The 16,541-nt window shown below is 47.3% G+C and overlaps 1 protein-coding gene across 1 annotated transcript in view; it reads left to right on the top strand.

Moving 5' to 3' along the window:
• kcnq1.2 (potassium voltage-gated channel, KQT-like subfamily, member 1.2) overlaps positions 1–16,541 on the top strand; it is a 101,544-nt gene that overhangs the window by 15,662 nt on the left and 69,341 nt on the right. The window contains exons 5-13 of the mRNA XM_030365991.1: positions 343–421; positions 575–671; positions 2,367–2,507; positions 4,952–5,062; positions 5,729–5,824; positions 6,983–7,120; positions 9,577–9,745; positions 15,142–15,195; positions 15,426–15,540. Coding sequence (XP_030221851.1) covers positions 343–421; positions 575–671; positions 2,367–2,507; positions 4,952–5,062; positions 5,729–5,824; positions 6,983–7,120; positions 9,577–9,745; positions 15,142–15,195; positions 15,426–15,540 — 1,000 coding nt within the window. The remainder of the gene's footprint in view (positions 1–342; positions 422–574; positions 672–2,366; positions 2,508–4,951; positions 5,063–5,728; positions 5,825–6,982; positions 7,121–9,576; positions 9,746–15,141; positions 15,196–15,425; positions 15,541–16,541) is intronic.

Here is a 16,541-nt window from a genome sequence, read left to right as displayed (position 1 = left end):
ACATTGTTGTGTTTTACAGTCACATCTAACGCGGGAGCCGCCCCTGAATGGGGCGGCGTTCCATTTCCCACGGGAACTCTGCTTCCGAGGAAATCGTTGTGGTTTTGGTTTCTGAATAAGAACAACGCAACTTTTTGTCCGACTGAAGGACAGGATTTTGTGGTTTTGTTTTTGTTTGTTTTGTTTTTGCCGTTTTAGATTCTTTCATCGTATTCTTTATACTATTTGTGAGTAATTGTCTTGTTGACTATGGTTGATTTCACACCTTTTAAGTTTTTTCTTTCTTCCTTTCTTTCTCTCTTTCTTCCTTTCTTTCTTTCTTTCTGTATTTTCTTTGTCTAGATCTGATAGTGGTCATGGCCTCGGTCATTGTGCTCAGTGTCGGCTCTAATGGACAAGTATTTGCCACATCCGCCATCAGGTACTGTGGCGAGCACATTATCATCGTTTCCCCCCTATTTTGAAACAACAATCTCATGTAAAACTACAATAATCAAATCTAAAAATACAATAATCTCATCTAAAAATACGATAAACTGATCAGAAAGTAATACACATTGGCTGTGGGTTGCAGGGGGATCCGCTTCCTCCAAATCCTGCGCATGCTGCATGTGGATCGCCAGGGAGGAACGTGGAGGCTTCTGGGATCTGTAGTCTTCATGCACAGACAGGTAGGACCATTACTACTGCTAATACTACTACTAAGGAGTTTCACACAGTGGAATCAAGAAGTGGTGACCATGGTACATGTTACTAAGCTTCACTATTCCAAGGGTTTTTAACTCAAATTGATTTTGAAATATAGTGTTCATTTCGTGAAGATCATGCTCCTGAAACTCTTGGCTTTTTGCTTTAAAATATGCATGGACCTGTGACTTGTTAGTCAACTTTAATGACAGTTTAATTAAATGTGACATTTCACCATTATTGTTTGTTATTTAGTTCGTTTTTTTTTTACACAGTAGTAACACTTACTAGCATTAAGTGTGACAAAACAATCTGGTAGAGACCAATAAACACTACCAACTTCTTAAACTTGGATGAAAGAAATATAGTTGGCTTTATCGTGGCCTCATTAGGGATATAACATGGTTATGGTCATCACATCTAGCAGCCAAGAGCTAGTTAGATTTTAGCTAGGAGCTCAGAGCTTCTCAAACGGCTTCCCATCCTAATCACCCCCAACATGCAAACCGTGTGTCTTATTCCACGTTTCTATGACCAAATAAGGCTTCCCTGAGGTCATTTCACCTTCTATAGACCGACTGTACGCGTCTCATCCAGCGGTTCTCTCTCGAGGCTGTTGACCCTGCTGATTTCAGTCCCATTACAGCAGAGTCCACCGAACACATTCAAAGATACAGCCCTCTCTCTCACAAACACACACACACACACACATGCACGTATTTGCGCATGTGCACGCACACACACACACACACACACACACACACACACACACACACACACACACACACACACACACACACACACACACAGCACACACAGAACACACAGACACTGCAACCAGACTTAGCTTTATAAGGTCGAAAAAAGAAAGTGAATCAAAGTTTCTTTTTATTTATTTTTTTCATAATTTGCTGTGCAGAAATGCATGATGGGATTTTTCCTGTCCTAATCCCAGAAGGCATGTGCTTGCGCGGATGGTGTCTTTGATGTCTCTGTGATGTGTGGTAGGAACAGCACCTGCCTCTGAAGGATTATGTGCGAAGGTCAAATAAATAACACGCAAGACGAGTGCGGAATGGGCCGAGTGTAATCTTCTTCTTGGAGTGCCTTCCGCCATGGAAAGTCATCGGTTTTATCAATGGTTTTGATCCATGCACAGGAGGAGGAAAACTGCACTTTTTCTTGTCAGTGTATTTATGTTTTTATTAATGGATATTTCAAGGAAATTACTATAAGTGCATAACTGAATAGTGTGTGTGTGAGTCTAGATGCCTGCATATTTGCTTGGGTATCTGTATGCGTGCGTGCGTGCGTGTGTGTTCACGTGTTTGATGTGTTTGTGCATCTGTATGTTCATGTATGTGTGTGTGTGTTCACATGTGTGTATCTGTGTGCTCACCTGTGTGTATGGGCATCTGTATGTTCATGTATCTTCATGTGTGTGTGCATGCGTGTGTGTTCACGTGTTTGAATGTGTTTGTGCATCTGTATGTTCATGTATGTGTGTGTGTGAGTGTGTGTGTGTGTGTGTGTGTGTGTGTGTGTGTGTGTGTGTGTGTTCACATGTGTGTATCTGTGTGCTCACCTGTGTGTATGGGCATCTGTATGTTCATGTATCTTCATGTGTGTGTGTGTGTGTGTGTGTGTGTGTGTGTGTGTGTTCACCTTGGTCTCCGCAGGAGCTGATCACCACTCTGTACATCGGCTTCCTGGGGCTGATCTTCTCCTCCTACTTCGTGTACCTTGCCGAGAAGGACGCGGTGGACGAGGACGGCAAGACGGGCTTCGCCAGTTACGCCGACGCCTTGTGGTGGGGCGTGGTAAGACCCCCTCTCTGTGTCCAGGACATTGATGTTCACCTTTGACCTTTACCTTCATTAAGCAGACACGGTCCAACGCAGCTTGGTCACAAGGGAGGCTGTGAACAATCAAAGCATACGTTGAAAATCTGTGTGACTTTATTAATTACACATCATTATTTTTTCTTTTTGATATTTCCATTTCTTAGTATCAGTTCAAATATAAGAGTGTTGATACGAATGGTGTCATCCGTTTCGCCTTCGTATTCTAGCTGCAATAGTGAAACACTGTACGAACAGAAAGCACAATCTAGCGCATCTCAGGCCGTAACTTTGAAATTATGAACTGTCACAATACACCCACCCCACATGAATATCTCATATCTCTTATGATCTCGTTTGAGGTCAGAAAAAAACCGTTTCAACATTTTTTAAAAGATAGGCTTTGAAAAGTAGTTCCGTAAAACCGAAAACAGCTTGTCTGGTTAAAACGTCTTTGATAAAATAAAAAAAAAACGCTGCAATGAGGCGCCAGTTCTCCTCAGTTTGGCCGAGCTCAGTTCTATTCTGTCTACCCAAAGCAGTTAATTAAAATAGAATTGGAGGTGTGAGGTAATGACGAACCTATGGCCGCCTTGTGTATGGGATCAGCGGGCCACAAAGACATGGCAATAAGGCATTCACCCCTGGGCCCTTGGGGCATAAAGGAACGCTGGAGCCCCGACACAACGTGTCAGTGGGCCTAATTAAAAGTGTAATTGTGGGATTACAACCTTTTTGTAACGAGGCTTGGAGGGGGTCGTGGGGGGCTCCTCTCTACACGCCTTGGAGAGTGGAGGGAAAGCTGTGATTTGGGACACACACACACACACACACACACACACACACACACACACACACACACACACACACACACACACACACACACACACACACACACACCATACATAAACACACACAAATACACACACAATGCCACCAGAGAGTTTGGCTGAGGAGTTGGCTCTTTGTTTCGGGAGACTGTAAGCTTGAGAGTCGGACTGCTAACGTGCATGAAGAGTGTGTGTGTGTGTGTGTGTGTGTGTGTGCGCGTGTGTGTGTGTGTGTGTGCGCTAAAGGACAGGCCAATGGCGTGATTCATATGCCATATGCCCCCTCAACCTTCTCTCTCACTCACTCACTCCCTCATTCTCACTCGCTCACTCTTCATATTAAATGGTATTACCTGTATGAAGGATAACTTAATGGAACTTAATCAACACACCGACTGGACCTTTGTTCGGTGGAGGGAGGACAGGTAATGTCAGCTTAGACATCAGACGTCTGATACGAGTTTAATCCGCCATCCGCCTACCAGTGGCGTAACAAGGCAACGACGGGCCCGTATGCAGGATGTTCAAGGCGGGCCCCCCCCCCCCCGTTACGATTGACACCATCACCCCCTCCCCCCCGTCAACAATCGTCTATTGTCTATTGTCACTATCACCACCTCCACCACCACCCCCCAACACCATCATCACCATCACCACCCCCTCCACCACCACTCGCCCACACCACCACCACCACCACCCTCCACACCACCCCCTACCCCGCCACCACCACCTCCACCATCATCACCACCACCACTCCCCTACACCACCGCTACCCTCTACACACCATCGCCCTCTCCACCACCGCCACACTCCCACCCCCCTCACCCTCACCCCTTGTCACCCACCTCCTCGCACCCTATCTTGTTTAACCCCAAAGCCCTTTTTATTTTGAACCATCTCACATTACACCGAGGGTGCTTTTGAGTGAACGTGGAGCGGCACTCGTCTTACCCCCCCCCCCCCCCCCCCCACCCCCCCCCCACCCCCCCCCCCACCCCGATTGGCCCAGGGCTCAGGAGCCGGGTGTACGTGTCTTTTTTTGTTGTTGTTTCATTTCGATTCGCTCTCCTCCTCCAGCGAATTCCTTGTGCTCGGAGGGGATCAGTGTATGGGAATCGTATTCCCATTAAGGAGAAGAGGCCCTCGAATGGCCCGGGCCCGTCCCGGCGATGGAGGCCTGCCAACCGGCCTGATGAGGAACTTTGGCCGCCATTGTCAGCGCTCTTTCATAGTCTACAGTGGAGGGGCTCGGCAACACTGTCGATTGTGTAGTCATTATCACCCCCTTGAGGTTTCATTAAACCCACGCCCAGAGATTTTGGAGTTGGTAGTGTGAACGTGTTTCAGGATTGTTTCTCATTTTCTCTCTTGAATGGTGTAGCTTGATTCATGTTTTTGCCACTTATTTTACTTTGCTTGAACCAAACTTGGTTATATGGGTGGATGGTGTGTACATAATTAATCCTTCACGGAACCTTTGGTCATTACAGCAGTAGATGATACAACTAAATATGAATGGAAAAGATAATGTAATGTATAAAAAGTGCAGTGCAAAGGACATTGAAATGTGCAATGTCTTTCTCCTGTCTCTAGGTGACTGTCACCACCATCGGTTACGGCGACAAGATACCGCAGACGTGGGTTGGCAAAGCCATCGCCTCCTGCTTCAGTGTGTTCGCCATCTCCTTCTTCGCACTGCCTGCTGTAAATACCACTTCCTGTTGTGCTGACACTCAGACGCTCGTCTGCCACACCTGTGCTCTCTCGGCACAGACTTGACATTAGCTCACAACCACAGGAAGCGGAACTGCAGGAAACTGAACTTTCTTTAGTTTTTGTCTAATCTAACCCTTTAATGAAACCACTCTATGCACAATTGGTATTTCTTTATTTATGTTTTATTCGATTACTTAGAAATGTATATAATCGTATCATTTAAATGGAGCAATGCACATAGAGTGCAAATACAGCCAGGTTGTATAAGAATGTCTCTTTTGGACACAAAAATGATTTAGCTTGGGGCTCAAAGGTAAAGTGTGCAGGATTTTGTGGCATCTAGCACTGAGGTTGCAAATTGCAGCCAACTGAATATCCCCTGCTCCCCCCCCCCCCCCCCCCCTTTTGCAACGACTTAGAGGAAGCTACAGTGGCCTGTGCTGCCTTGTAATGCACATTGAAAACCTTTTCATTCAGTGTTCGATTCCAATTTTCACAGGATCCGTCCACTAATTAACGCATACTTATGAATATTATATTCCATTTCTGCCTGGCCCGTTTTGCTAAACGCCACTTAACGATACACACTGCACCTTTAAGTCCTTCCAACACTCGTTCAGCCTCTCAGTACAACGCTGTGGTCCCCGTGTGTAGGGCATCCTGGGCTCGGGGTTCGCTCTCAAGGTGCAGCAGAAGCAGAGACAGAAGCACTTCAACAGGCAGATCCCTGCGGCCGCCTCCCTCATACAGGTAGTCAACACCGCTGTGAGGTTCACACGTTCACACGGTCACACGTTCACTCACCCCAGACGGGTGGCACGACCTGTTTGAATGGAGACACCTCAGGCTGGAGGGCTCCCACAAAGGAATGTCCCGGAGGTGGTAGTAGCATCAACTAACAATTAACTTACCATTCATGTTAACCAGGGTTTTAATTAGGGCTGGGCGAAGATTAAAAGTAACTCGCGATTAATCGCGCTTTTAAAATTATATTTGAAATCCACTCCAGTTGAAGTTAAATGATATTATCCAATGGAATGACACATTATCACTTAAACCAAATGTTCTGAATAAGAAAAAACTAGCCCAAGTGATCTTGAGGGAGTTTTATTGACTCACTCAGTGTGGGTTGAATATGAAACTGACATTCTGCGTGCATTAATGTGTCAATTTGAATTAATCGTGTTAAAATAAGATTGCATTAATGCGCAATTAACGCATTCACTTGCCAAGCCCTAGTTTTAATTGATACATTACCCGATTAATGAATGTTTAAACAAATGCCTTAGTTGACATTTGGGGAGTGTGTGCGTGCGCAGATGATTAAGTAGCCTCACCTGGCCGGGTCTGATTAGACTATAGGGCTGGGTGAGGCTGCACACCTGTTGAACATTGGGTAATCAGTGTGCACAGGTTAAACCAGCCATGCCCACACACACTCAGGGAGAGATCTCCTGGATGGCAACATGGAGCACCCGGCCATGTGTCATCGTACCATGTAGCAATACTTACAATGAACCGGATTTCCAACCCCACCACTCTGCCTTCTTGTCTAGAGGAGCCCAATAAAAGTCAGCTAGGTGGAGTGTAGTCCGCCATCATCCACAAACACTCCAGTGAGTCTTTGATCCCTGTTGAGAAATCTCGACGTATAGTAGTATATAACACTTGGGTCGTGTAGTAGTAGTAGTAGTGTTTTCAACAATAGTAGTAGTCATGTCAATATTACAATTGCCACCCAACATTGTTGAATATCCTTCATGCTAAAACACCATTAGCATTTACAAAATCTTTCTGATCAGTGTTCAATGTCAACCCGATACCTGAAGATATATGAATACACACATAATTGACCAAATGTTCTCCTCCTCGCCTTGGTTGGTGGATGCTCTGTGTCGCCCTTAACAGACCCTGTGGAGGTGCTATGCAGCCGAGAAGACAGACTTCTGCCCGGCCACGTGGAAGATGTACGTCCTCAGCAAGGAGTCCACCCCCCCTGTCCACGCTGACAGCGCCAGCCCCAACGTCATTAGGCTCAACTTATCTGTAAGTACAGGTTTACTAACCCCTGCTATGGGAGACTGGTGGGCTGACTGGTGGGCTGACTGGTGGGCTGACTGGTGGGGAAAACGAATGGTCACTGATTTTCATAATGATGATGGACACCGGTAGAGACACATGCACGCACACACGCGGTCCCACACGTACGCACGCACTGATGCACACGTGCACACACACGCACGCAAACGCACACAGTCACGCACACGCACACAGTCTGGCAGACACACACAGTCACACTCACACATTTGCATAAAGCATACATATCATCATTTCGATTTACTCACAATAGACTCACATGGAGTCTAATGCACGCCTGGTTTTACCCCAATCAATGGAGACACCAATAGAGTGGCCGGGGTTGAATAGTAAAGCAGATTTGCATATTTCTCCTTGAAACGGCTCTCATTCTGAGACAATATTAGCTATGTCGCACCCTGTGATGCCTAGCACAAAGGAGCAAGTCAGGGTCCCTCTCTCACACACACACACACACACACACACACACACACACACACACACACACACACACACACACACACACACACACACACACACACACACACACACACACACAGGGAAGGACATGCATATCACAACACACATGGAAAACACACGGACACGCCCACAGAAACGCGCACACAGACACAGAAAGACCGGCACACACACACATACACACACACCCAGGCTAGAGTCCACCAGAATGACTTGAGGCCTTTGTCTCCGCTGGACAAAGGCTCAGTCAGTTCAGATGATGTCATCACTGGCTTTCTCATGGGAGCAAACCTTTGTCTAGCTGAACAACAACATTGTTTAGCATCGCACCCACACATGTAGCGGAGAGCCAAGGCTGCTTCCGCTCTTTTCATTTGCACCATGTGACCGAGGGCACTGACTGTTCTTTTCTGTTCTCGCTCTCCCGCCCGTTCTCTCTCTATCTCTCTGTCTCTCTCTATCTCTCTCTCTGTCTCTCTCTATCTCTCTCTGTCTCTCTCTCTGTCTCTGTCTCTCTCTCTCTCTCTCTCTCTGTCTGTCTCTGTCTCTGTCTCTATCTCTCTCTCTTTATCTCTCTCTCGCTCTCTCCCTATCGTTCTCTCTTTCTCTTTCTCTTTCTCTCGCTCTCGCTCTTCCTCGGTCTATCTTTATCGCTCGCTCTCTCTCTCTCTCTTGCGCTCTGCCGCTCTCTCTCTCTCTCTCTCTCTCTCTCACTCTCTCGCTCGTTTTCGCTCGCTCTCTCTTGTTCTGTTTCTCACCTTCTTTCTCTTGTGTCAAACCCACTTGCTCTCTTCGTTTCCTCCACCTTCTCACATCAGAGAGAACTCTCTGTATTCACCACTTTGACCTTTTGTTTAACCGTTTGTTCCACTTCCTCTTTGTTGCATATTTAATTTGTGTCTCTCTATGGTCTCTTTCTACTCGCAAACACACAGTTTCTCTCTCTCTCTCTCTCTCTCTCTCTCTCTCTCTCTCTCTCTCTCTCTCTCTCTCTCTCTCTCTCTCTCTCTCTCTCTCTCTCTCTCTCTCTCTCTCTCTCTCTCTCTCTCTCTCTCTCTCTCTCTCTCTCTCTCTCTCTCTCTCTCTCTCTCTCTCTCTCTCTCTCTCGTGTTCCCTTTCCTTATGAGTCAGTCAGTGCTGCGATATTTAGACTGACCTTTTGGGCACTTATCAATGCCTGGGATGTCGATCCCCTGAGTCCGAGAGGCTGAGTTCCTATAAAGGCCATGTCCAGGACGTTGGCAGCTCGGAGGAGAAGGTTTGGCGGGTGGGGAGTTCAGCGTGCAGTTTCCGAGGAACTGACTGACACACGCAGACCTCTGACCTCACCTGGCCCTAACGGAGTCTCCAGGCAGAGTGTCTCTGGGGCTTAACACTCTGTGTTTAGGCCTCAAGACAGGCCAGCTGACCCCCATTAGACCTACATGATGTCATAGCTGTAGGATACCATTTTCCAGCCATGGCACTAAAACCCGAGTGTCCCGTTGCTGGCATATCCTACGACCTGGCATTCCCTCTCAATGTTATCCTGGACTGACACGTCGTAATGTGAAATGAAGTGTCAAATGTTTTATTGAGGATTTTGGGGTGTTTTTTTTCTTCCACCATCAGGAAAAATGACTTGAGTTGATCTGACAGATTCCATGAGCACGGTTTTCGCCCAAGTTGCAGTGGTTTTGTCCTGTCCCAAGAGTGGTTTTATCCTGCCCCAATTAACATTCACATTTTTGAATGTTAATTAAGCCAGGGGATCAATGAAAATCCACCATATTATTTGAGTTAGTGATCATTTCACCATAGCACAATCCTTATTCGTAACACTTTGCATTCATAAGACTTTCTATACATGAGAATAAACAGACCTGCTTTATAGACATGCATGTGTACAGCCCTTTTTAATCACAATCTCAAATCGAGCTCTGAGGGTGATGCCTCTCTCACCGCCACAGAGACGAGGCACCAGGAAGAGGCTGAAGCTGGCCAGGGGCCTGAGCACCAGGGGCCCGTCGACGGAGAGGGGCGTGGCCATCCCCCAGATCACCTACGACCACATCCAGGAGACGGAGGACAAGAAGGACATGTCCTTCTTCCTGGAGGAGTCGGCGGGGACTGTGGAAGGTACGGGACTGCAGCAGCATCTTCTATGGTTCACCCTAACAAATCATCGATCCAGAGCTCCCCCGCCCGCATGCTCATCTCCACCCGCCGCCGAGATCACATCGCCCCAGTCCTCCACAACCTCCACAGGCTCCCAGTTCAATTTAGGATTCATTTAAAAATACTACCCACCACCTATAAAGTCATACATAACCTGGTCGCTCTCCGACCTCGTCTTACCCGTTGCCTCAGGTCCATGGATGCAACCGCACTCAAAACCCCAAGGACCAAGCTTCGGACCTGGGGTGACAGGCCCTTCTGAGTTGCTGCACCCTCCCTCTGGAACTCCCTCCCCAACCAGTTCAGACACACTGCCATCATTTAAACAGGCCCTCAAAACTCACCTTTTCATGATGGCTTTCACCAAATAACCTCCTTCCCTTCTCTCTCCTTCCTCCTCTTAACTATTCCTTTAATCTCCTTATTTTAGTTTTATTGCTGCCAATTTTATTTTATCCTAGTTTTTCTTTTTACTTATATGTTCTTATTAAATGATTTATTTTGTGTTCACTCTGTAAAGTGTCTTTGTTTAAGTTGAATGTATTATTATCATTATAATTAAGGTAACGAAAGAAGCTACATAACGCGACCTGCGTGAGGTCATCGCTCCAGGTGAAGGGGACTTTCCACCACGGGTCTTTCCTTCCTTGTTACGAGAAGAGGAGCGTCTTTTATTTGTCCCGATCAGCATTCTTTCCGCGCGGTGAGCTCAGACCTGAAAAGCTTCTGGGGAATTCACCAGATTCCTGGTTGTTTTTTTGGTCGTCGGGCGAAATGTCGAGGGCTTAGTCACAACTTAGAAATTCGAACTTTGATGAGATCCTTGATAGCCTTTGTAAGCGTTATCTAATTATCTAGGTGTGTGGGACATTTCATTGCTATTTAGTCATTGTTCAGATTCTTTTAAACAAAGCGACTGACAGTGAATTTGGGCATTGAATCCAGTCTTAAACCTTTGAACTGGTGGCATTCTGTGTGCGTTTTTGTTTCTGTGGAGTTTGCATATTCCTGCATGATCTTGAATGTATGAGCTTTTCCCTCATGCGGCGACTGTTTCCCCTCAACCTCAAGATATTCTATGCTGGATGATCAGCTAAAAAAAGAAACCCTTGCTCATGTCAGACATCCAAAACAAACAGCGGAAAGGTCAAGATAACTTTAAGGCTGAAAGTCATGCTGGAAAATCTCTATGTAAGCAATATATCAATTCATAGCTGTATATTTCTATTAAGCATGGGAATACTTGCTGTTTTGCAGGGCTTTGCATGTTGGAATCTCTTGAGATTTAAAAGCGTGCAGTTTACTTGTATTTCGTTCTTGCTAAGCCAGGAAGCCTCTGCGTGCAATGGGGATTAAAAGCAGAGATAGTTGCTTGAGTGCCGGTTCCTCATTCACACACAGTAAATCCAGACGCTCTCCTGATCCCCTTAGAGCCAAGATGGCTGACGCTCATGACGGCCTGGCCAGATGGCAGCCATTACTCTCCGTGGTGATTTGAGGTCAAGACTCCACCTTGTTTACCACTTGTGCACTTACATTAAGTAGAAAAACAAGCACATACCGCCCCTTTAAAAGGAAATCACCTTCTGATACTGCGTTATATCCTTTGGACCCTAATGGACACGTTTATGGTTATGCTTATAACTTGTATACCTAAACTAAAGTCCCCTTTGGACTCGAATATTGTTTAATTAAAGTCAACAAACACAAAGACCCCGCCTCCAATCTCTATATTTGCTGCTATCCGGTCTCTCCTGCTGAAGAGGTGACTAACCTCAGTGAGATTTTGCTGTGCGTCAGTCAGCCATGGTTGCAATGGGTGTGATTTAGGGGAAACACCGAGCTGATTGTTAGTGTGTTGGTTTGAGGGTTGTGTCGGCGTGTGAACTGTAGAATATTCACATAGGTACAAAAAGCAGTTTCCTGTGTTATGTTGCCATGTTTGCTCAAAAGGCAACTCTAGGCCGAGTGTTTGTATGCTTTTTTCTGTCAAAGCATGATATTAAGATAAAAAAAAACAGAGGACAAAAAGGACAGAGGAGTACAGATAATGTAAACGGGAATCTCTTATAGGACTTGTAGATCTGACTGCTAGATTCAAGATATCAAGTTATGTATTTTGTTTAAGGACAGATTTTTCAATCAGTGGGTCACGGATTAAATAAAAAAAGCCGAGCTCCTTCATATACTTACTTTATCATCTGTTGTCATAATGTCACTGTTTGGAGAAAACAATCACTGTTCAAACAAATCGTCTTGCAGTACTGCTCATGTATCTTACTTGGCAGCCGTGGGGTTATCAGGAAAACATTAGTTCAGTCTCAATGACAAAGCACCCAATGTTACAATCAAATATTTAGTCATTTTTCTATGAGGAAAAAATGTAAAATGTCCTCTTTTTATTTGACAGAAATATCAGCTGGCAAATAATAGGTGGTGGGATCCAGACATGACGCATGTGGACACAGAGTTCCTTGGCTAGGGGAGGAGGACAGGGGGAGACATGGAAGTCGTAAAGACGTGGGCCAAGCGCTCGCGCCTGTGGCTGGCTGGCGCTAATGATACTGCATGTAATGGCACGGCCCGCGCTGCAGACGCAGATATTAAACAGACTGGTGCTGCAGAGCTTTGCATCCAGGCTCGCCTGTTATTTATCATGACCCTGGCAGCCTTTATATATTTTTGTATATTTTCCTATATATATATATATATATATATATATATATATATATATATATATATATATATACAAATCTTTTTTGTTTACATTCTGTATTTAGTATCAATTTGATTAACTTGGATAATGTTTCAACATTTGGTGATTTTTATGTAAAAAAAAAAAAAACTCCAACTCATTTTGCTTCACAATCACACAAAGCCCTCACGTTCAGTTCATGACATCATTTCCTGGAACCGTAGTGTGCATGCGTGTTCATGCGTGTTCCGTCATGCAAATGATACCCCTGCCTTTGTGCCTAAGCGTCACCGGGATGTTTAGACAAGCAGGTGAGTCCTTCTCCCCTGCCCCCCTTTCGTCCCTAACCATGGACTCCGAGCAAAGACACTTGGTATTTCCATTGTAAACGCAATGGGATGATGTCCCGGCTCGTTCGCTCTCTCGTTGGCTGAGGTCAGCTCCATTCTCTCTCCGGGTTTCTCATTTTGTCATCTCTCTGTTGAAACAACGAGTGGGGTTCCCTTTGTTTCGTAGGGGGCTATTTGTCTTGGCCAACGGCAGCAGAGACTCTTACAAAATGCAAACGTTATTGAGGTGAGATCACGACTGGGGTACCTCCTCGCTCCACTGCCAGTCTCTCTCTCTCTCTCTCTCTCTCTCTCTCTCTCTCTCTCTCTCTCTCTCTCTCTCTCTTTTCCACGTATTCCTGCGGGCTAATCATCCGCCTGTCCGTCTCCCTAATGTGGTCCAGACACCATTTTAATTAGTCTTTCTGGCTGGCTGGGCCTTTGTCCCCAACTGGACCGAACCAGAGCCAAGCAGAGAAATGCAGACACAGGGCTGGGGCCTGGCATTGCCTAGCATGGCGTGGCATAACCCCCCCCCACCCCCCCACCCCCCTCGCCGCCGCCCTAAACTAAACTGGGTGCCCTGCCAACAGCAGGGGTGAGGCGGGTGGGAACGGTAGTGAGGCTGGGGCACCCGGGGAAACCGTGGGGTGGGTGGTGGTTTAGGACCGGGGGTGGTGCTGGTGGTGGTGGTGGTGGTGGTGGTGGGGGAGTGGGGGATGGGTGCGAGCAGCGATTGTAAGGCTCCAGCGCTTGGAAATGAACTGGACATTGTTTGTCTCAGGCGACCTCCACCTCGCTGTCTGCCGCTGCCTCGCGTCGCTGGGAGAATCTTTCAATGCAGCGCAATCTCTCCGTCTCACGCTCGCTCTCTCGCTCCCTCGCTAGGCCTCGGCCATTCATGTACTCTTCCTCCTCCTCGTCCTCCTCTGTTAGTCTGTCCCTCTTATGCGCTTGAGTTATTTTCTACTTTCCCTCTTGCTGATTCCTATATTTTATTATTTTTTATCACTATTTGGACTCTTTTGACTCTCCCTCCCTGTCCCTCTTCTTCTATGTAAGGAACATACTGCGCTTTTGTAAAGTCTAAAAGCTAACATGCTCCTGTCAGTAACACAACGGTGAAGAGGCTAGTAAGAGGCCAATTACTCCAACAGCTCTGTTTCTCTCTACCTTGCTTTCTCTCCTACTTTCTCCCGCGCTTTATTTTCTATTCCCCTATTTCTCTCTCTCTCTCTCTCTCTCTCTCTCTCTCTCTCTCTCTCTCTCTCTCTCTCTCTCTCTCTCTCTCTCTCTCTCTCTCTCTCTCTCTCTCTCTCTCTCTCCCCGGCTCTTTCTCTCTCTCTCCGGCTCTCTCTCTTCCGCATTGGACAATGTAAAACAAACTCTACGACGGAGCACGAGAGAGGTTTTGAATGGCTTCTGCTTGACTTGGAATGGCCATTCTGTTCGTGGAAGCAGATTTGCCTATCTGTCTCCCGCCCAACACAATGGAGTCCGGATGGATTGGTAGGGGAGAAGGGGGGGGGGGGGGGATGGGGGGCCGCCATGTCAGGCTCTGGTGACAGGCTGCAGGTCAGGACCCCTCCACGCATGTTGTCCTTTGCTGTTGTTGTAAGCCCCAACCAGCAGTTTGGCCCAGCTGTGGTTGGAAGCGGAGAACTCCCTCTGTTGCTGATTCCCCCCACTAAACGCTTTAGCAGGATTTAGTTCAGCTCACTGGCCATATCCGTGATTGTAGGAGACGTGCTCAAATCAGTGTGAATTAAAAGAGAACAGAATGCTTGTTTGTGCAACGTGAGGCAGGGACGGACGTATGAGTAAACGGGAGGAAAAAAAATGTGTTTTCACTTTTCGTGGGAAAAATACACGAAAAGTGTATTCTCGCCGAACTGTTAGGCGTGTGGGGTTCTCTGGATTATTAAATTATGTAAACAGCACGTTCATTCGAAGTACAAAATTAATACCTCGGAAAGGAAAATGTTCTCTGTTTTTTTCTGTACGCAAGTATGCAAGGAGTTCTGCCACACTTTGCAGGCATGCTGATATACATTGAACACAATTATTCGGATACCAACTCATTACTATGCAGGGCCATCGCCCCACAAATCCGCGACAAACCATCTCCAGGAAACCTTAAGGCCCAATCCCATTTCTACCCCTTACCCCTTCCCCTTACCCCTTCACAACAAGGGGGAGGGGGAAGGGGTAAGGGGTAGAAATGGGATTGCGCCTAAATCCTCTGTATCTGAATCTGAAGACTCACATGAGATTGAACTTCTGGTTTTCATCACTTCATTTATTTCTGCTTTGTTTTGCATGAAACCAACAAGGACCCCCTGATCCCCCCTGGCCCCCCTTCACCCTGAGCTGCCCTGCCACTCCAGGTACTCAATCACACCATGGGCATACTTACATTTCCGACTCGGTTTGACTTCGCGGCTGTGGTTCCTAACTCTACGTATCCGTGCTTCTCGAGCTTTTTTTAACCGTAGATTGACGCTCCATTTACCCGACACGAAACGCTGCAACTTGCTGACAAGTGATCATTCAAAACATCTATTGAGATGAAATATAACCGAGTCTCGTTCCCCCCCCCCCCCCCCCGCCCTCGCAGTGAAGAAGAGGGCGGAGCGTCCGTCCCTCGGAGACCTCCGGGCCAACAGCATCACTGAGGAGCTGGACTTTGTGGGCGAAGACCCCCCGCGGCAGGGCCTGAGCGACATCTGCCAGTAAGTCTTACCGCGTGTGTGCACGTATCTGTCTCCACCGCCACCGCGATCCTCCAACCTCGTCAACAACCCCCCCCCCCCCCCCCCCCGCCCTCCTCCCACGCCCTCCACCGTCTCTCCCCTTCACCCCCAGTCGCCACCTCCTCTATAGCACCCACCCGTACCGTCCCTCCACCCTCAAACTCCTCCACCACCACCCTCCTCACCCACCCCTCACCTCCTCCATCGTAGGGCACTCTCCACCCCCTCCACCACGCCCCTCCCTCCACCCTCCAACACCCTCCACCGACTCTACAGACCTGTTCACCTCATCCCCCCCCAAACACGGGCCCTTCATTCTAGTCTCTTTTCAGCTCCGGACCCCTATTCTCCCGGTGGGGGTCTTCGTACTTAGAGGGGGGAAAAGGAGGGGATTGGGGGGGGGGGGGGGGGTACCTTTGGTATAATGGGGGTCCGAAACAGGCCCTCCAAAACGCGTTGTTTCTCTCCGCTGAGGGGGCTCGAGAGACCCTTGAGGGCCCGGGGCCATACCAGGTACAGGGAGTCATAAAGGGGGATTATCCCTTTTAGTCCTGGGGAAAATATCCATGAAAGCCCTCTTAATTGGTCCGGGGCTGTAGGGGAAGGTTACCGGATGGCTTGTTCCTACATGCGGATTGGAGCATTGGAAGGGTTGGGAGATTGGAGTAAAGTGAGTGGTGCTGTATCGGTGATCCCTATGCATGGCCGCGGTCTGTGGGTGAATGCTCTGGGGCTGAATGCTGTAAGGGTGAATATATAGAAGGAAACACAATGTAAGTGGGCGAGGGTTGGATGGGATAGCCAAAGGACAAAATGAGAACTATATACTGGAGCTGTATAAAAAGTTGTTCTAAACAGATGAGGTATATACAAGTGACTGCTATAAGGATGACTATATACAAGTTAGCTCTATACAAATGAATGCTATAACAGTGAGGTATGCGAGTGAATGGTGACATTTGAAGGTGTTCCCTATATTA

This window comes from Gadus morhua, chromosome 9, assembly GCF_902167405.1.
Source record: "Gadus morhua chromosome 9, gadMor3.0, whole genome shotgun sequence".
In the NCBI taxonomy this organism is placed as follows: Eukaryota; Metazoa; Chordata; class Actinopteri; order Gadiformes; family Gadidae; genus Gadus; species Gadus morhua.
The sequence above is the reverse complement of the archived record's forward strand: the minus strand, read 5'-3'. Positions and strand labels throughout refer to the sequence as shown.